The sequence below is a fragment of the Pogona vitticeps genome, chromosome 6 (genome assembly GCF_051106095.1).
Source record: "Pogona vitticeps strain Pit_001003342236 chromosome 6, PviZW2.1, whole genome shotgun sequence".
Lineage (NCBI taxonomy): Eukaryota > Metazoa > Chordata > Lepidosauria > Squamata > Agamidae > Pogona > Pogona vitticeps.
The window spans coordinates 69,807,603-69,828,506 of record NC_135788.1 but is presented as its reverse complement, the minus strand read 5'-3'; the positions used below and the strand labels follow the sequence as shown (position 1 = coordinate 69,828,506).

Below are 20,904 nucleotides of genomic sequence, written 5' to 3'. Positions count from 1 at the left end.
CAGCCCTTTTCAGGATTTTCTGGGTAGAAAGTATTCAGAAGTGGTTTACCATTCCCTCCTTCTGGTGGCATCCTGGGACTGTGCAGCTTGCTCATGCCCACAGATGTATATGTGGGCATGTGATTTCATTTCAGATGTAGAAGATTCTGAGATCTCATGTTTCTGTCTTTTAATTGCAAACTCGGAAACCTTGTTACTGTTTGGTGTATTGGAATTTCAGACTCCTCCTTAAACTGCTGTTGAAAGTCATATTCTGTTTTAATAAGACCACTTTTATGGTTCTGGATATTACCATTTAAAGTAATTTGTGTAAATTAATTAGTATCAATGGATGCATCATCATCATATGTTTAGTTCTTCCATTAAAGTCAGTGGCATTTGAAAGTGCTTAGTTTTGAATCTGCTGTGTCTTAATATTTTCTATTATATAGACTTCATAAGTAATTTCATGATTAGATATGGGTGCTTCATATTTCAAGGGATATGAATATGAAGTGCAGCACCCCAGCTGCAACAGCAGTCCATTCTTTTCCCCCAGAACCAGCCTGGTCCATTCACTGGACTCTGCGGGGCACGCACATCTGTCAGCAGCATTATCACACCAGTTGCAGAAGTAATCTGGCTGACACTTCCTCACCTCTTCCCACAGCCAACCGCTTAGCAACTGAGCACGGAGACTCTTCTTCCCGCCTCCTTGCTGGAGTGGTCAGCTGTAGGAAGAGGTGGGGTAGCGCCAACCAGACTACTTCTGCGATTGGCGCAGTGATGTCACTCATGGACACAGGCTGGTTTTGGGGGGAGGGAATGGACCACCATGATGCTTGTGGTGCTGCACTTTGTATCCGCTGCATACGAATATAAAGTGCCTATTTCTGTTTGTGATGTTTTGTTGCTCCATGTAGAATATAGAAATCATATTCAAAGAAATTATGTTTATGGCATTTCTATTTTTTTTAACAGAGAATACTTGAACTGGAAAGTTCCCTTGCCAAATGTTCACAAAACGACAACAGTCAGTTGGAGGATTTGATTACTCAGTTAGAATCAGAAAAAAATAAGTACAATAAAGAAATAAATACCATGCGTGAAAAACATAAAGAAGAGCTTGAAATTGTGAAAGAGCAAGAACAACAACTTTGGACAGAAAAACTTAGCATATTAATACAGCAGCAGCAGTCAGAAATAGAGAAACTGAAAAAGCTTCATGAGGAAGAGGTAGTTGAAGCACTGAAAGAGAAAGAGATTGTGTTCCGTGCACATATAGAAGAGATGAATGAAAAAACACTAGAAAAGCTTGATGTGAAACAAACAGAGCTAGAAGCACTCTCTTCTGAGTTATCAGACTCATTAAAAATTCGTCAAGAGCTTGAACAGTGCCTGTTGACATTAAGAGATAATGCACAGAAAGAAAAAAAAGAGTTTGAGGAAAAGCTGGAACAGCAGAAGAATCACCACAAAGAACAAATCGAAACAATCTTCAGAGACCAGGAAGCAGTAAGAAAAAAATTTGAAGATGAAATAAGTAAACTCAAACTACTCTTGGAAGATAAAGAAAAATGCCAAGAGGAGCTGGAAAAGCAATTGAAAACAGTAAAGGAATCTTTAATAAATGCTGAAAGTGAATATAAGAAAATGTCTGCAGAACTAGATGTTGCTTCTCAGTTTAGGGAGAACAATGCCAAAGAACAGGAAAACACTTATGAACAGAAGTTAACTGATCTACAGCAAAAGCTGGACATTACAGTTACTGAAAAATTACAGATTGAAGAACAGTTTGTAAAAACTGAAACCGAACTGAGTAAAGTCAGAGCTGAATTAGATTCTCAGATATCACAGGTATGTGATTCAAAATGTAAATTAGAAGAGCAGAAGAGAGAAAATATGCAGAAAGTATCCTCTCTGACAGAACAGTATGAATCACAAGTAACAGCTTTTAGAGAAGAAGTGAGTCAGGCAAGGAGTAATTTTATTGATAAGCAAAATGAGCTTGAAGAAACAAGGAGGCTCTTGAATCAGCAGATTGCCAAGCTTGAACACCATTTGTCAGCCAAAGAGAACGAAATTAGTTCTTTAAAAGAAGAATATGAAATGAAATTGAAACGTCAAGAGACAGAAGCAGGAAAAGTAAAAGAAAAAGCAAGGGAGGTACAAGAAATGTTTAAGAAGAAGCTTTCAGAGCAGGAGACAAAACTGAAAAAGGAGATTGAAAACAAGCAGTTGGAGCTTAGTGAGAAAGAGAAGCAGTTCAATTCAAAAATGCTGGAAATGGCTCATGCTAGTTCAGCTGGAATTAGTGATGCTGTGTCAAAACTGGAGATAAATCAGAAAGAGCAACTAGAAAGCTTAGCAATAACTCACAAACAAGAACTAGAAGAAGTTGTACAAACCTGGCAAAAGAAGCTGAATCAGCAGGCTGAAGAACTTAAGGAAAAGCATGAAATAGAATTGCAGGAAAAAGAACAGGAAATAGGCAACCTCAAGCAGAAACTCACTCTCTTCAGTGCTGAAAGAGAAGACAGTAATGCAGAGATAACTCGATTAAAGGATGAACATTTTGTGAAGGACACATCTATAAGTGAGTTGAAAGAGCAGCTACAACAAGCATTAGCTCAAGTGACACTTTTGACACAAAAAGAAACTGATTTGAAAACAGAGCTTAAAAAACTGGAAGCAGATGCTAGTTTTTCTTTAAAGGAGAAGATTGCTATCCAGGAACAGCTTAGTGAAATGCAGATGGAAGAGAAGAATAAAGTTAGTGAACTATTAGGAAAATTGAGAGAATCCGATGAGCAGCTTCAAGCTCTGAAATGTTCACATTCTAAAGAGTGTGAGGATTATAAGAAAACGCTTGAGGACCAAAATATAAAGCTTCAGCAGAAACAAGCTGAATTTGAGAAGCTTGCAAAAGATACAGCAACACAGCTGGAGGACTACCAGCAGAAAGCAGAAGCCCTACTTCTAACAAAAACAAGTGAACTAATAGAAAAATGCAGTGAAAAAATGTCACTAATAACAACTAGGGTTGTGCGTTGTCAGCAGTGGGCAATGAAAATTAAAGAAGCAATATTAATGAAAATCCATCAAATTCAGGGCCTAGAAATTCAGCTTAAAGAAATAAAAGAGAGCCATTATACTTCAACCAGCTCTTTACAAGAGTCCAAACAACACTTGGAGGAAAAGGAAAAGCTAGTGATGTCTATGAAAACAGATATGGAAAAGCTCGTTACAGAAAAGGAACAGCTGCAGAAAGAAGGAGAACACCAACAACATGTGGCAACAGAGAAAGAAACTTCCATCACAGAGCTGAAGAAACAATTATCTGATCATATTAATGTAATCACTTCTCTGCAGGAGGAACTGAATGAGAAAAAGTCAGAGATCACAGATCTTAACAGACTTGTCAGTGAATTAAATGGCAGGCTTGAAAACAGTCTATTAGAAAAAGAAGCTGCAACAACATTATTAAACAACCAACACAAAGAGAATCAAGTGCAGTTATTGAATGAGGTACAGGAATTGTCCTCCAGAGTTGAAATACTGAGCCAAGAAAAAACAGCTGCTCTTGAACAGGTAGATCACTGGATGAATAAAATGTCTGAGTGGAAGAAAAAAGCCCAGATAAGATTTACACAGAACCATAATACTATTAAAGAACTGCAAAATAAAGTTGAACTGAATCATAGTCAAGCTTGTGAAAAAGAAGAGGAATTGAATAGAATGAAGGAGGAATGTGATGAACAAAGCAAGCATTTAGAACATTTGAAAGGCTTAATAGAACAAAAGCAAATCAAAAGAGAAAAACAAGAATCTGACTTGGTTGCTGAATTAAAAATCAGCGCAGCAAGAATTGCTGAACTAGAAGAACACATTGCTCGGAAAACAGCAGAAAATGATTTTTTAATGGATGAACTCAAAAAGTACAATGAAAAAAAAGAAGTGGCAGAAAAACTTAAAGAGGCTCAGATAGAAATTACGGAAAAAGATAACAGGCTTAAGGAGATGGAACAAAAATTACAGATTTTTGAAAAGAAAATGCAAACTATGGAAGCTGATTACAAGGAAAAATTAAAAGAATTTGAAGAAACAAAAACTATTCTTATGAAAAGCAAAGATGGAGAATTGAAGGCATTAGAAGAGAGACTTGTTTCAGAAACCACTGAAAAAATAGCAGACCTGAAAAAAAAGGCTGAACAAAAACTTGCTTCTGTTAGAAAGCAGTTGACTTCTCAAATGGAGGAAAAGGAACAGCAGTGTAGACAAGACATGGAAAAGCATTTAGAACAAAAATTGCAAGAAAAAGAAAATAAAATAATGTCTTTAGAAGAAAAAAATAAATTAATATATTTGGATTTAGAAAAAGAGAAGCAGAAATTGGAAGCCATGAGCATTTCCACAGAGCAGGACAAATGCCATGCACTGGAAAACATGCAACAAATCTATGAATTAAAAATAAATGCTTTACAAAAGGATTTAGTGGAAAGGGAGACACTGCTAAAGAAATATGACGAGGAACAAAAAATGAGGGATATTTCAGAACTAGAAGTGCATAATCAGCAAGAAGAACTCCTTAAGAGAAAACAAGAAGACAGGATTACAATTGAAAGGCTTCAGCAAGAACTTGAGGAGCAAATAAAGAAAGAGGCTTCTTTGCTTCAACAACACACAAAATATGATAATGACTTAGCAAACATCAGAGGAGAATTGAAAACCAAAAAACAAGAAGAGCAAGACATGAAGAAAATTATTAAAGATTTGAAAGAAAAGTTGCAAGAAAAGGAGAAAGAAGGAGAATCTTTGCAACAAAAGATAAACAGCATTGATGAGGATTTAATAAAAGAGAAGGAAGTGCACAGAGTTGAAATAGGAGAGATTATTTCAAAATACGATGAGAAATTGCAAGGACTCCAGCAGCAGCTAGATGAAAGAAGTGGCCTTGTAAAAACTTTGGGAGAAAGCATAGAAGAAAAGACTACATTAGTTCTTGAGCTTCAGAAACAACTTGATGATCTGAAGACTCAACAGAATGATACACAGACTAAACTGGATGAGACTGAGCGGGAAAAGCAGAAATACCAAAAAGATCTGAGTAAGCTGCAGAAAGATTTGCGGGCTTTGAGGAAGGAGCACCAGCAGGAATTAGAGATAATGAAGAAGGAATCGTTGGAAGAAATGGAACAAAAATTAAAGTGAGTTTTTCACTGAATTCCTTAAAAATTCACATTAGATAAATAGTTAGTGAAATTGTGTGACTGTATTCAATTCTGCAATAAGCAGTATGAACTCTATTATTTAAAATTAGCATTACTCAAAACATTTTCAAAGTCATAGGAAATATTATGTAAGACTGGTATCAGCCTAGTTTGGATGGTCAACATTAGAAATGGGCATGAGCCTTGATTCAGAGGTTCATGCTGATTTTACAGGCAATGCCCTTTACCTGCCTCCTCAGCCAATGCCCCATTGACCAGATGGAGCGAGCTTCTTTCCTCCCGCTCCTCTTCAACTGTTCATCCAGTCCATGGCAGGAGCACAGACTTGCCTGTCCTGCCTCCTTGTCTGAGTGGGTGCTCAGCCAAGGAAGTGGGGCAGGGAAGTTCCTGCTCCTGCCAGGGAGTGGCTGAACAGCTAAAGAGGAGAGGAGTGTATGCTAATTGGTGAGTGGGAGTCTAGCCAAGGAGGTGGAGGAAAGCAGTGTGCATGTATGAACTGGCACAAACCTCCAAACTGAGATTTGTGCCCATCTTTAGGCAAGGAGAACTGTGAGCTTTTTGTCTGCTTATTTGTCTTCCCTTTTTCCATTTTGGAGCAAGCAATTGAACTTCTAAGTAATCAAGGTTTACTATAACTGAGGGAAACTACAATATTAGCCTGTGGTTTGAAATTAGTTTAATCTCCTAATTTATTCTGAAGCTCATAACTTTACTGCGTTGGATAAAAGCTGAATAGTTCACTTATGAACCATCTGCATATACAATGGTGCCTCGACTTACGAATGTTCCTACGTAATGACCATTTAAAGCTATGACCAGCTCCAGCCGCAAAATTTTGTTTCGACTTGCAGCCGGAGCTTCCAGTTACAATCCAAAATAGGCAGGGAAAAAGTGTGGGAAATTCAAGTTCCTAACCGTTGGTAGGCAAAGAGTCTGCTTCTTTGTAGCTCTTTCACCTCAACAGTTAGAGTGAATTCTGGGTGGGTATTGCAGGGTGGGTTTGGGCTGCGGGGGTTATGTTTCTGTGCTGTGTTGTTTTGTTTTATGATGATTTTTTGGCAGCCCCAGCGTGGGGCTTGCTCCATTGTTTATTTTTGGTTTGATTTTTAAGCCCCAGCGCCTTCGCAGCTTCCTGGGTGGTTTATTTTGAGTTTTTAAAAAAGCCCCAATGTCTTCAGGGCTTGCTCCATTTATTTTTAAGGTTGTTGTTTTTTAAGCACCAGCGTGTTCTTATGGGGCTTGCAGTATTTTATTTTTATTTTATTTGGGGTTTTTTTTCTTCTGGAATGGATTGATTGCGTTCCAGTGCATTTCAGTAGGAAATGGTGCTTTGACTTACGACCATTTCGAGTTACGTCCATCTTCTGGAACGGATTATGGTCGTATATGACCTTGAAGTACAGTGGTGTCCCACATAGCGACGATAATCTGTTCCGGAAAAATCGTCGCTATCCGGATTCGTTGCTATGCTAAAAGAAAAAGCCATAGGAATGCATTAAACCCCGTTTAATGCATTCCTATGGGCTTAAAACTCACCGTTATGCGAAAATCCTCCATACGGCCACCATTTTCACTGCCATGCAAGGAATGGGCGTAAAAACACTGAGGGTGGCCATTTTTTCCCCGGTGGCCATTTTGGAACCGCCGATCAGCTGTTTTTAAAACATCGCTATGCGAAAATCGGTAAGCGAAACAACTTACCGATCATCACAAAGCGATGTTTTGCCATTGAAAAGATTGCAATGCCATCGCTTTTGGGATCACAAAAAACAAATCGCTATGTGGATTCTTCGTTAAGCGAGGCACCACTGTATTATCAAAATGTAACAATTGAATAGTTAGATCTAAAGTAGAAGTCTAAGATCTGCAGTTAGGGATATATGTGAATCTTGGACATGTGTTGTGTTTAGTTTAGAATATGTGTTGTATATGGGGTTGTTGTATTTATTTATACAGAAGTGTTATCATTATTTCTATGTTGTTCATTAGGATTTGCTCTCAATTATTATAGAATTGTAGTATTTTCTGTGTGTTCATGAAAAAAGGACACATTCATATGTTAGTACAGAAGATTCTTAAATCTTTCTGTTTCTCCTTCATGGTCTCTGTGAATGCATATTAATGTGTTAATCTGTGCCTGAGCAGAGCAGTTTTGGAAACTTCCACAGCTTTAAGCACAGTGCCGGGACCCCCCCCCTACACCGGCTATTTAACTCTGCCCCCAGCACCCAGTGCCTCAGTTCTTTTTTCGACCGCTGTTGTAGCAGCAGCTTCATTCGGAACTTCGCAAGTAAAAAACAATTCTATTTCTTATCTTTCCTTTCTTTGACCTCCCTTGTTCTTTCTTCAGTAACAAGTTGTTTCTTCTGCCTGGGGGAAGAGCACCAGCCTGTGTTAGGTATTATCTGTAAAAGCTTTACAGAGTCTTTACAAAGCCAGCTTTGGAGCCCTAAGGGCTTTTCTCTTAAAGAAATAAGGTCTCTTTTACCTTAACAAGGCTACCCCCAGGCTCAAGAGCAACAGCTATCCACTTCTTTGCAATCTTCCTCTTTATGTCGAAAAAGAAGAGGACAGCATCTGAGCTAAGTCTGCAGAAAACTGGGTGCCGTAGTTGGGAATATCCCGGCAACATACGGTAGCCCTAGCTTTGCCCTTGGAAGTAGAAAGGGCCCCCTGCAGCTCCTGCCACCATCCCTGCTTGTCAGTGATTCTCTTGACCGGGGTAAAAACCTCTTTGGAGGTTGGCACGGAACAGCCCTCCTTCATGGGCTCATTCACACAGCTGCTAATTCCGGAGAGCTGGGTGCCGTGGCCGAAGAGGTCCCGGCAACATACAGTAAGCCTTGGCTTTGCCTTTGGGGAAAGAAAAGGCCCCCTGCAGCTCCCACTGCTGGGGGGGGGGCTTGTCTACACCACCAGTTGTCCATGGCAGCTGGTCCACGATAGAAGCCGGCCTGCATAACAATGTGCTGGAGCTCCTGGCTATTACCAAGGCCTTTCGGGCCTCCAAGCCCCTACTCTATGGGTGGGTGGTCCAGGTCGCATCAGACAGTACCACTGCAGTTTATTATATAAACAAGCAGGGCTGCACTCACTTGTTACATCTTCTCTTTCACACCATCGACCTTTCAGAATGGTGTTATGCTCGCCACATTTATCCGGTGGCTGTACATTTGGTAGGCAAGAACAATTCCGTGGCAGTCCATCTCAGCAGACTACAGTCCTGCTCTCACGAGTGGGCTCTCAGCAATGCCATCTTTCGCTGCCTCTGTCGTTGATGGGGGACTCTAGACAATAGACATTTTTGCATCCCGGATGAACAAGTGTGCCATGTTCTGCTGATCCGGCATTGGCCGCAACTCCCTAGGGGACACTTTCCTGATGAATTGGTCACAGGGCCTCCTCCACATGTTTCCATCTTTCACCGTTCTTCAAAGGACTGTCGTGCGAGTCCAGCATGAGTGTGTAAATGTCATACTTATACCCCCTTGGTCGCCTCACCAGCCATGGTTCTCGATCCTGCTCCCAGGAGCTGCAGAATACATCACGTTGCAGCTGGTCCCTCATCTACTGTCTCGAGACAAGGACCGGATATTTCATCTGGACCTCGAGTCCCTCCACCTGATGGTTTGGAGACTTCCCCGACTGTAACAGACATGCGCAATCATGCTCACAAACCTTCTACCACCTTGACCTACTCCTATAATGGGTAGGCATTTTGTCACTTTGCATCAAGACAACACTTGCCTACTAGGCCAACGTCTCTGCACGCACTCATTCAGTTTCTCCTTCACCTGTTCCGCCTGGGACTGGCCCGCTCTACCTGCAAGCTATTTCTCTGAAGCCTGGAGAATATGTGCCCTGCCTATAGACCACTAACATCTTGGCAGCTTATAAGGCCTCCCTTCAAGCCCTTGGCATCAGCATCATTCTGCTTGCTAACCCTCAAGACTGCCTTTCTCCTGGTGATAACCTTAGCTTGCAGGGCTGGAGGACTGGCTACACTAAGAGAAGATCCTCCTTTCTACAAAGTAACCTTATGGCCAGACCTTACCTTCTTGCCTAAGGTATTTTCTGCCTTCCATTTGAACCACCCAATTGTCCTTCCTGTTTTCTTTCCCACACCATCTTCACCGCTTGAGACAGCTCTGCACACTCTAGACTTGAAGCATGCTCTGTCATATTATGTGCATCGCACGACCACTTTCTGTGCCTCACAACATCTCTTTGTCACCTCTGCTGGCTCCTCCTTCGGTGCACTAGCTTCCTCTCAGACCATCTCTAGATGAATAGTCAAGACCATCTGTCTTGCCTATGATTTGGCAGAGACTCCTCTTCCAAAATCAGTGAGAGCTCACTCTACTAGAGCTGTAGCATCCTCAATGGCCTTTCTCCATGGAGTGGACATTGTTGATGTATGCCGCGCTGCCACATGCACCACTCAGTCTACCTTTATCTTGCAGTACCGCCTGGATGTCTGTCCAAAGGCTCAGGCTGTGGTAGGTCGAGCTGTCCTGGCTTCTGCACTTTCATGATGTCCTTCCTCCTGGTTACTCAGCTTGCCAGTCACCCATTAGTGTGCATTCACAGAGACCATGAAGGAGAAAGAGAAGTTACTTACCTGTAACTCTGGTTCTTCGAGTGGTCCTCTGTGAATTCACATGTCCCGCCCTCCTTCCCGCTGTCCTTCACGTGTGCCATTGCATGCTGGGCAGTAGTGGTCAGTTCCTTGGAACTGAGGCATTGGTTGCCGGGGGCGGAGTTATATAGCTGGTGTAGGGGAGGTCATGGCACCAAGTGCTTAAAGCTGTGGAAGTTTCTGAGCTGCTCTGCTCAGGTGCAGATTAACCCATCAGTGTGAATTCACAGAGGACCACTTGAAGAACCAGAGTTACAGGGAAGTAACTTCTCTTTATCCAGATGTCTTAAAAGTGTATTATCCCAATACTTTCTTTTTATAAGTATGTTTAAATTATTTAAAGAGTAGTAGACATGTTAGTCTGCATTTCCCCCCAGCAAGAACAACAGTCTTGTGCTGCTGTAGATAGTAAAGAAATTTAACTAGTACAGTGGTGCCTTGCAAGACGAGGTTAATTCGTTCCACGGTCAGTGCTGTCTTGCGAAAAAATTGTCTTGCGAGGCACGGTTTCCCATAGGAATGCATTGAAATTTAATTAATGTGTTCCTATGGGATTTTTTTTAAAAAGTAACTTACCAGGTAAGGAGCTGGGGAAACACCATCGAAGGACTGGTGGGGGGGTCCCCTCGCCGTGATCACTGGCTTTGGGGGTCCTCCGGGGCTTCCCTTGCACCATCCCAGGACTCACAGAGGTCCCTCTGAGCAGCGATGGGTACTTACAGAGTCTTAGCAAGATGCATTTTTGAAGTTCCTGCTGTCTCCTGCTGGCAAGGCTCTGAATGTAAAAAGGCTTTCTTTTTTTCCCTTTTTATGTCCGGAGCCTTAGTGAAGGCAGGAGAAAAGGGCGGAAACTTCAAAACTGTGTCTTGCTAAGACTCTGCAACCCCGTGTGCCAGCTTTGGAGGTCCCTTGCCAGTCCTGGGATGGTGCAGGGAAAGGCTCTGAAGCCCCCCCCCGCGCTTGCAGGGCACACCTGCCAGTGTTCCAATGGCTTTCGCCATCTCCTCCTGCCTTCGGTAAGGCTCCAAATGTAAAAGGCTTTCTTTTTTTCCCCTTTTTATGTTCAGAGCCTTACCGAAGGCAGGAGGAGATGGCAGGAATTTCAAAAATGTGTCTTGCTAAGACTTTGCAACCGCAGGCGCCAGCTTTGGAGCTCTCCTGCCAGTCCTGGGATGGTGCAGGGAAAGGCTCACAGGGCACACCTTCCAGTGTTCCAATGGCTTTCTCTGCACCATCGGAATGCTGACGGGGTGTGCCCTGCAAGCGCGCATGCGCGCGCTTCAGAGCTTTTCCCTGCACCATCCCAGGACTGGCAGGGGAACTCCAAAGCCGGCTCGCGGGGTTGCAGAGTCTTAGCAATGTGCATTTTTGAAGTTTCTGCCCTTTTTTCCTGCCTTCGGTAAGGCTCCGAATGTAAAAAGGCTTTCTTTTTCTTTTCTTTTTATGTTTGGAGCCTTACCAAAGGCAGGAGGAAAGGGCGGAAACTTCAAAAATTCTGCTTGCTAAGCCTCTGAATGGTGCCTCATTCATCTTGCGGAAAACCGCCGTAGGGACAATCGTCCTGTGAGGCACCAAAATGCTCACTGGACCCATTCATCTAGCGAGGCACCACTGTATATTTTTGTGGACTGTAGTGCACATCCAGAAGCTTCTTGTTTCTGAAAATATAGACTACAACTTCTTAAATTATTTAACTGATCTTAGACAAATAAATTGAATATCTGCAATCTGGACCTGCACTTGGAGCAAATCATCTTGTTAAATCTCGTTTGGATACACAGAGGAAAGTTGCAGTATATCCACAGAGTGGTTTTGTTTAAAGTTTATTTGGTCAAATTGTTTTGGATCTTGCATTATTTTTCATCCTGTGCAGATAATCTCAGGAACATTCTAGAGCTTTAAACTCCTCCCTTCAGCTAATATACTAGCTTCACCCAAGGGTCACTCCTCAGTTCCTTCTAACTGCCATTCTCACAGAGTTTGGAGAGCATTTTGGAATGTTGTTCATCAGAGAATTTTTCCTGTTTACTTACCTGCTTATCCTTCCTTTACCCTATTTTTCCTGTTCCTCTGTCCTGGGAAAATGTATTATTCATCCACTTTCAATGTGTATCTTGCAGTGTCAAGATACCACTTACAGACAGCCACAATAAGTGTCTGGGAGAGGGTCACCAGCCCCCAAATTGTAAAATCAGTCAAAACTTTACAAAAATTGCCTGTAAAAACAGATCGTTGAAGCTGAAATTCCAACTCTGGGAGCAATCACTTAAGGCTGCTGATACCATATCCTAAGAGCAGGACTCAACATTGACTGTAAAATTGTGTCTAGAATCACCACAAAGAAACCTGTTGTTAAAGGTGATCAGATTTCCCATCAAGACAAATCTAAAGACTCCATACCAACAAGACTCAATGCCAAGGCATCTGTATCTGTCTTGGAACCACACTTACTACAGAAAAAAAATTAAGAGATGCCACAGCCTTGAATAAATATCTGAAGAAGAGGCAGGACATTTGGGGCATAAAGTTCAAAAGTCACCTGGGACCCACTTTTATATCTCTTCTCCACTACTTCATATAACCAGTTCACCTGACATGGAAAAAGCTACTGTTGAACTGAGCCATCATGCGGATCCAAAAAGACACCAAGCTTCATTATCCCAATCATTTTTGAAGTTCCCAACTACTGTACTTGAAGAGGCATAAAACCAGATATTCAAGGTGTGCCTCAATCAAAGGAGACAGAACAATGGTTCCGTCGTACCCATTTTTCATTCCACCATCCCACTATGTCAGTACTTCCCAAACTTTTTCAAGCCATGGTTTCCTTGACTTCAACCAGGAGCCTCCCCAGTGCAAAAAGGGTGCCTGTGCCAGGGCTGCCACTGCACTGCTTCTCCTACTGCACAGGCACAGGTCTAAGGACAGGGGTGCAGCGTGCCCTGGGGTCTGCGCCTGGGCATGGCGTTAGGCACAATCACAGCCGCCATGCAAGGAGATCTGCCAGCCAAGGAGAGGGAGAGGGAGGCTGCAGCAAAGAATGAGAGGATGCTATGGTGCACACAGGGGTGCACAGTTTGGGAATCAGTGTACTATGCATATACTGATTAGCAATCTTTGATGCCATATAATGGTGTTCAGTGGACTTGAGAGATGTTTCAGAACCTCATTTGGGAAATGGCACAATCAAGAACTCCCTTAATGATATTGAACTGGAAACCATCAAAACCAAAGGCTTCTATGTTGAGGAAACAGTTGATGTCAAGATCTGAATCACTGAACACTGAAGAGAAGCCAATCCTGATCTTCCACACTTTAAAATTGATCGGTATTAAGATACTAAAACACAGAGAAGCTAAGATTGCCGATGAATCTGACATCAATATACTGTATTCGCGAAGGCTTTCACGGCCGGGACCTAATGGTTGTTCTGGGGTTTTCAGGCTCTTTGGCTGTGTTCTGAAGGTTGTTCTTCCTGACGTTTCGCCAGTCTCTGTGGCCAACATCTTCAGAGGAGAGAGCACAGGTTGCTGTCCTCTGATGATGCGGGCCACAGAGACTGGCGAAACATCAGGAAGAACAACCTTCAGAACGCGGCCAAAGAGCCCAAAAAAACCAGATCAACGAATCTGACATCGTTCCAAGAGCCGAAGAAAACTAACAAAACTACCTAAGCATGACTCAGTGAGTTGACAAAAAACAAAGGATGCCTTCCAAATTCTTGAAGTTGAGGAAAGAGCAATCAGATCCTAAGGATAGTCAGAGGTCAGAAAAGAAGAACCTGACATCAAAAATGTCAAAATCCAGCTTGAAAAGTGTTGAACTGATACCTGTTAAATTTAAACAAATAAACATTTGCATGACACAAAAAGAAAAGACAGAGGATTGTGCTGGTCAAGAGTAATCTGATACAGACTCCAGTGATATAAAGGTTGATTGAGAGTTCTCCTCATCTGTATATTTAACCTCTCTTAAATCAGATACCAATACTTAATCTCCTTTAGATTATATAAGCAGCTTGTTAAATACAGAGTTGCTGTGAAACCACCCAGAATAGTGCTGCTTCAGGGCAGTGTGATGGATGGATGGGTGGCAAAATCACTTAAGATTGTAGCTCATTACCTTCAAAACAGAATCAGTTTTGAGGAAAATACAAAAGAACACTGTCCAACTGGTTCATATTCAACTACTTCAAACACTATCTGATCTAATCATAGAATTCTAGTAAAAGCCATCTTCCTTACCACCGTCATCAAAAAGAATATAAGGTCCAGAAAGAGGGTGCATCTTTTTAATTTAAGCACCCCAACCAAATTCAGTCATTGTCAAAGCTTCTCAAACCAGGTCTAATGGTAAAACTCATTCAAAGGCTATAAATAAGGGAAGTTGGAAGGTGTATTTATTCTACTTCTGTCCTGGGAATAAAGTATCCAATTATCAAGCTGCAGTGGGAGCCTACCATCCCTTTATTTGGGGAAAAATGCAACCACTTAGACAAAGTTTGCCAGAAGATAGATGTACACTAGCCATAACATTAGAACAAGAGACTCTTATGCCCACCACTCAACAAATTCACACTGCAAGACATTCCATAGACTGTGCTACAAGAAATGTCTGTAGCAGTTGTGCTAACTAGGTATGCCTGCTTCAGATCTTCAGTCATACCAGATGATTCCAGGAGTGATATTGAAGATCTGCCATGTGATGAAGAAGGTATTTTAACACTAAGAGTGATGACATGATAGAAGACCTGTTTAAAAAGTAAAATATGGCATAACACATGGGTTTTACACAGCAATACTCACAAGGAGTACAGAACACCCTGGAGAATTCAGTGCACTTACCAGAGAGGGAGATCTCCTGTGGAAAAACAAAGATCTTCTTCACAGCAATCTTCCAGCTTCTAAAAAGAATGATGAAAGCACAATTGGTTTCAATAGAACATACATGAGACTGAAAGCACACCATCACATTTTAAAATTCAAAATGTTCAAATTTTCAGTTCTTCTTTAGCAAGTGATGTCCAATCACCAGTGACCATTGGGTACTCACCACCATAGCCCATTGTTATTTCATCAAATTTGAAATGATATTACTAAAGCTGTCATAAGTTCTCGAGGAAATCACAGTTCTTCTTCTGAAGAAGAACATAATCATACAAGTTCCGTAGAATTATGTAAACAATGAAATTCCGCTCCTGCTACCTCACTGTACTGAAAAAATATGGGGGTTTATGTCCAATTCTGAACTTACAAGACATACTCTTGCATCACTACCAAAAAGCTTAAAATGGTGACTTTGTTAAGCATTTTCATACTTCTGAAACAAGGAGATTGGTTTGAAGTACCGTAGTTAATCTCAAAGACAAATATTTCCATATAGCTTTACCACCAAATCATTATAGTTTCCTACACTTTGCTATGGTTCCTCGAATTTACGAATTCAGGGTGTTTCCTTTTTGGCCTGTCAACTGTTTTTACCAAGTGCATGGCCCCATTGCAGCAATCTCAGAGTGAGAGGAATAAACATGTTGCCTTATATAGACAATTGGTTGACTGTAGCGAGTTTGAAAGAAAAACTGTTAAACAATGTTCATGCCACAACTAATGTTGGATCTCAGACTGAAAATAAATTTTAAGAAGTCAGTCATCCAATCTGTGAAGAAGATTCAGTACAAAGGTGCTAGTCTAGACTCAATCAGAGGGAAAGCTTATCTTCCTCAAGAATGAGTGAACAAAATTATTTCACTTGTTTCAAAATTCCAACTGAACCAGCACATTTGACACAGTTATATTGTTTGTCTTCCTGGCATCCAGCACTGCATTAGTAGCACATGCAAGCCGGTGGATGATGCCTCTACAGTTGTGGTACCTAGTCCTTTACAACAGTTTGAACAACAATGCACACAAAAGACTTGGCACTTTAGGTGACATGTGGCAAAATAGGGACAACCTAAAGATGGGCATGCCCTTCAAGTCTCCACAGCCATCAATAGATGGGGTGCTCACTGCCAGTGAAAGCAGATAAATTCACTTTGGTCTCCAAATATAAATGCAAATCAACTACAAATGTTGGCACTTATCAAAGCTTTAAGAACATTCAAATACCGTAGTGGGAAAAGTGGTACAGGTCATAATGAACAATAGCACAGCCAGTGCACTATGTAAACAAGCATAGACCACATTCTATGGCCCTTTTACTATAACAATCTACCTATGGGAATGGTGTGTTGAGAGGCAATGTAGCTTGTTTTGATACGTATTTCTTTTAAGGACAGTTGCATTGCAGATACTTTAAACAGAACTTAAATGCAGAATCATGAGTGGGAGCTGTTGGACAAAGTTTACAGACTTATAACACTGGTGGGGCCTGCCACAAATAGATCTTTTTGTTACAAAAAAAAAAAGCAAAATGTGCTGTTCTTGGGCAGGTTAGGAACACAAGCCCATGGAGAGCTTTCGCACAAACTTGATCAGGTGTTCCCTCCTTTCCCATTGATTCACAGGACAATCATAAAAATCAGAACAAGATGACATAGACATCATTCTATTAACTCCTTGATGATCACAACAGTAATGGGTTACAATCCTGTTTCTAATGTTGATAGACAGTCTGAGACTGCTGGGTATTATGGCATGTCAGATAATTTGACATGCTACAATACCCACGTTTGTTACCCAGACATGGAGATATTAAAATTGACAGAGTGAGGAATTCTGCTATGTTAGCAAAGATTTCTAGAGTGTCTATAAATAAATACACTAGAAAGTGCTATTGTGAGTCTTATAAATGGGGGCAATTTAAGAAATTTCAAACTATTAATGAGCCATACTTAGCAGAGACTCTACACTACGTGCAATGCTTTTTACTGGACATTAAAAGAGAAAGGTCTTTCACAATATTCTATTAAAGTTTGTTTGTCTGCTGCTCTATTATACAGACTACAGGGTTCTACTTCATCAAAACCTTTTCAAAGTTCAATAGTTGAAACATTTCTATAAGGTTCGAATAATATTTATCCAAATAGAAAACCTCCAACACCACAGTGGTCCTTGTTAGTGGTTTTGATCCAGTTGACAGAAACATTTGAACATACAGCTTGAGCTCATTTGTATTTTCTAACCTATATAACTGCTTGCGAGTTCTTGCGAGTTTGTTCGTCAGCTGAATGTTTGTGCTGACCTGCCTCCTCCAGTGGGCATCCACTCAGGCAGTGCCCAGAGAAGGCAAGGCAGGGAAGCCATGGCACCCAACAAAGGAGAATGGGCTGCAAAGCACTGAACAGTTGTTTGGCTGATAAATGAACTGCGAAACTGGTGAATCAAAGAGACCACAACAGAGAAGGACATGTTATTTGTAACTGTGGTTCTTCAGTGGCCATCTGTGGATTCCCAAAAACCATCCAGCCAGCCTTCTGTCTCTCATGTTACTTCTGCTTAGATTGTGGCATTGGATAGAGGGAACTGAAGAGTGACTGTTAGGTGGAGCTGGCATACTAGCTGAAGGGAGGTGTTTAAATCTTTAGAATGTTCCTGAATGTCCCTGTCTGTGTAAGACAGAGAGGCAACACTTATATGTGAATTCACAGGTGACTAATTGGAGAATCACAGTTAATAGGTAAGTAAGATGCCCTTTGTCTACTGTCACATGTTATTCCAACAGGGACTCAACTCTGATTCTTCAGTCAGGTAAAGGTAAAGGTTCCCCTTGACATGTAGTCCAGCTGTGTCCGATTCTAGGGCGCGGTGCTCATCCCCATTTCCAAGCCATAGAGCCAGCCTTTGTCTGTAGATAGTTTCCGTGGTCACATGGCCAGCACGACTAGACACAGAACGCCATTACCTGCCCACCAAGGTGGTACCTATTTATCTACTCACATTTACATGCTTTCAAACTGCTTGGCTGGCAGGAGCTGGGATGAGTGATGGGAGCTCACTCCGTCATGTGGATTTGATCTTATGACTGCAGCACAGAGGCTTCTGTGGCTTAACCCACAGCACCACCACGTTCCTGATTCTTCAGTAGGAAGTCCATATTTTTGAGCTTTTCTTTATTTGCCCTAAAAAATCTTGTTTTGGTTTCTTTCTCTTTAGATACGAGCAGGAGGATATTGAATTGAAGCATAACTCCACATTAAAGCAGTTAATGAGGGAGTTTAATACCCAGCTGGCACAAAAGGACCGGGAATTGGAAATGGCTGTAAAAGAAACTATCAGTGAGTTGGAACAACATGCCGCATAGATTTTAAATGTCTGTCTCTCTTTTAAATCCAAACATCTGATCTATTTTTATGGCCAGAGGAAGTTTAGAGGAAGAGCAGCTGTAGATTCAAAGGTCAGGTCTTGTGGATGTTTTCTTTAGGGACATGCTAAGAAGCAGTGTAGGAGGTAGCAAGGCTTGATCCCTGCCCCCTGTTCATCCCATGTTTTGAATTCATATGTAGTACTGCATCTCTTCATATATTCTTTCTCTTTTTTGTGTGTAATGGTGCACAGACCCATTCATCTTATCTAAAATATAGGAAACTTGTAGAGCATAGGAATTTTTAGAGAAGCCTTCCTAACCAATACGATATAGGAGAAGAAAAATCTTCCCAAACTGTAGTGCATGTGTGCCCAGGCTTGATCTGTTCCTCCTTCCCCAGCAACCCCTGGATGCTACTCAGCTAGGTAGCTTCAGTCTGAGGAGTTGGTAGGAGATCCCTGATATAACCTCCACATTGGTTTCACTTCCCCCTGGTCTGAATAGGCTCCTTAAAAGGACAAAGGACTGGGGCTGAGGGCTAATCCCACTTCTGCAGTCCTTCTCCACCCATTGTCATGAGTCGTTAATGTTCTCTAACAATGGTCTTTCTGGTTTGTGTGGTCCTGATCTTTCTGTTGACGGATGAAAGGGCAGCATGATAAATAGGAGACAGATTGTATCTAAGGATTCCAACCCTGTTGAGTGAGGGATTTTCTGTATGCACATGTATAGCCTCCCTGAACCTTCTCTCAAGCCACCTATCTTCTCGGTCCAAAATGAGTACATTTAGGTGATCCAATTAGTGTCCTTTGTCCCTCAAATGAAGGAACACTGCTGATTGTGGTCCTGAGCCATTTCCCCTCCTATGCTGGGCCATTCTCCTGTTTAGTGACTGTTTGGTTTCTCCAGTGTAGACCTCCTAACATTCTGCACATACTATGCTCCTGTTGTGTTTTGATATCCATCTTTTGGGTGGATGAGTCTTTGCCTTAGTATGTTTGTGGGTTTGAAGTGTATGGATTTGTGGTATTTACCAAAAATCATTTTGAGCTTTTCAGACAGACCTGCCATGTAAAGAATGACCCGGTCCTTCCGTTGGCCCTGGATCTCAGACTGTTCCATTGTCCTCCTGGGTCGGGACACTGGCTTATTAAAGGCTCATTTTGGATATCTACAGGCCTTAAGGGCTGTCTTCAGATATCTGTCTTCCTTCTTCTTGGCTTCTGTGGAGGTGGGGTTGTTTCTTGCTCTGTGGTTTAGTACTCACTCCCCCCAATCCATTGTCCTATCTAACAAGCTATTCAGACCAGGGTCAGGAGTCTCTTACCAACTCTCCTCAGACTGAAGAAGCTACTTGGAGGAGTAGCGAAGTGTTTCAACCTAACAAGAAAGAAGGCCAGTTGCCATCACTCAACTTCCAGATAATCATACCTGGACGATTGAGAATCTTCACAGATACATCCATCCCATATTGTTCAGGAGAGCTCTGGCTCTAAAGTAGAAGTGAGCTTTCAGCAGACTGGTAATAGTTGTAAATAGACATGGGATATTCTCAGGTGACTGCTGTGTAGGGAGGCGGGAGAAGAACTGATTGGGATGCTTCTGCAATTGGTGCGGTGACAAGGATGGCCATACGCACCGTGCAGTGACCTGTAAGTGGACTTGCCAATTCATTGGGCAAAGGGATTAGATTTCCCACAGCACCTGTGGTGCTGATAATCTTATTCATATCCTATGTCTAGTTGTAAAGTTTTGTGCCTTCAGGTCAGAATTAATTTATAGCAACCCTAATAGGGCTTTCAAGGTAATTAAGATGGGATGTGTAGTAAAGGGGAACAACACATTACAACAGACATCTTTCATCATTTGAGGAAACACCTCTTCTAAAAAACTGTAAAGTATATTAGCCAAAATCCCATTGTTTAACATAGTAAATCACACTCAGGTAGACCCATTGAATCAGTGATGATTTGAGGAGTCAGCTCCTCTGTAAATTCCATTGATTCAAATGGGTCTATTCTAACTGTGACTTACCTTAGCATAGTAAGTTACTGTTAGAGTAGACCCATTTTGTTACTTTATCTCTTCAAAGGTTTCTTCTGGCTTACCATCTTTAAACAGGTAAAGCCCAGGAGGTTGAATCTGAATTGATAGAAAGTCACCATGCAGAGATAACTCAGCTACATAAAAAAATTTTAGAGAAAGATGATGATCTACAAAGAACAATAAAAAAGTATGAAGACATACTAGAGGTATGTGTTTCATAGCAATTTTGGGGGGGATTTCAAAAGGCAAAATGTAAAATAGAATTTGTACTTTTTCTGCTTTTGTATTTCTATGTATCTGTCAGTTGGGCATGTGGTTGTTTGTTTATTGTTGCATATTTAGACATTAAAGGAATATTCTCTTGCCTAATTTAAGATTATATTCATAATAGAAGACCTAAATTTAAAACAATATTTTTCTTAGCCAGTAATAGGGTGTGCATTTTATAAATCATCATATTTTGTGTATGTTTTGTAAATCATATTATGGAAACTTTTAAAATTTAAAAATCAGATCATTGTAATTTTTTGCAATAATATCCTCCCTAAAATGAGCAGATTAGAGGGAAGACTGGCTATATTTTAATAAATAAAGAGTAAATAATAGCATCGTACCCATTTGTCACTGTGAGTTTTGTTTTGCTTTATCTTATGTAGAATTTAATGTAAGGTAGAAAATTTAATCCAACATGCCTTTTGTTCTCTTATGTAGTTGGATAAATGTTTTCATGAAATATTTTCCTAATTCATTTTGGTTTATTTCTCA

At 41.2% G+C, this 20,904-nt stretch overlaps 1 protein-coding gene across 13 annotated transcripts in view; it reads left to right on the top strand.

Moving 5' to 3' along the window:
- GOLGA4 (golgin A4) overlaps positions 1-20,904 on the top strand; it is a 104,522-nt gene that overhangs the window by 54,357 nt on the left and 29,261 nt on the right. For 7 of the 13 annotated variants that reach the window (XR_012088460.2, XR_013537390.1, XM_020803412.3 and 4 more), the window contains 3 exons: positions 961-5,186; positions 17,943-18,064; positions 20,215-20,345. Coding sequence is in view for 5 of the 13 variants with exons in the window: in XM_020803412.3 (XP_020659071.3) it covers positions 961-5,186; positions 17,943-18,064; positions 20,215-20,345 (4,479 nt within the window). In the remaining 8 variants the exon portion in view is untranslated. Of the gene's footprint in view, positions 1-960; positions 5,187-17,942; positions 18,065-20,185; positions 20,346-20,904 lie in introns of all 13 variants that reach the window. The other 6 variants (XR_013537391.1, XR_013537392.1, XR_013537393.1 and 3 more) reach the window with 2 other exon arrangements.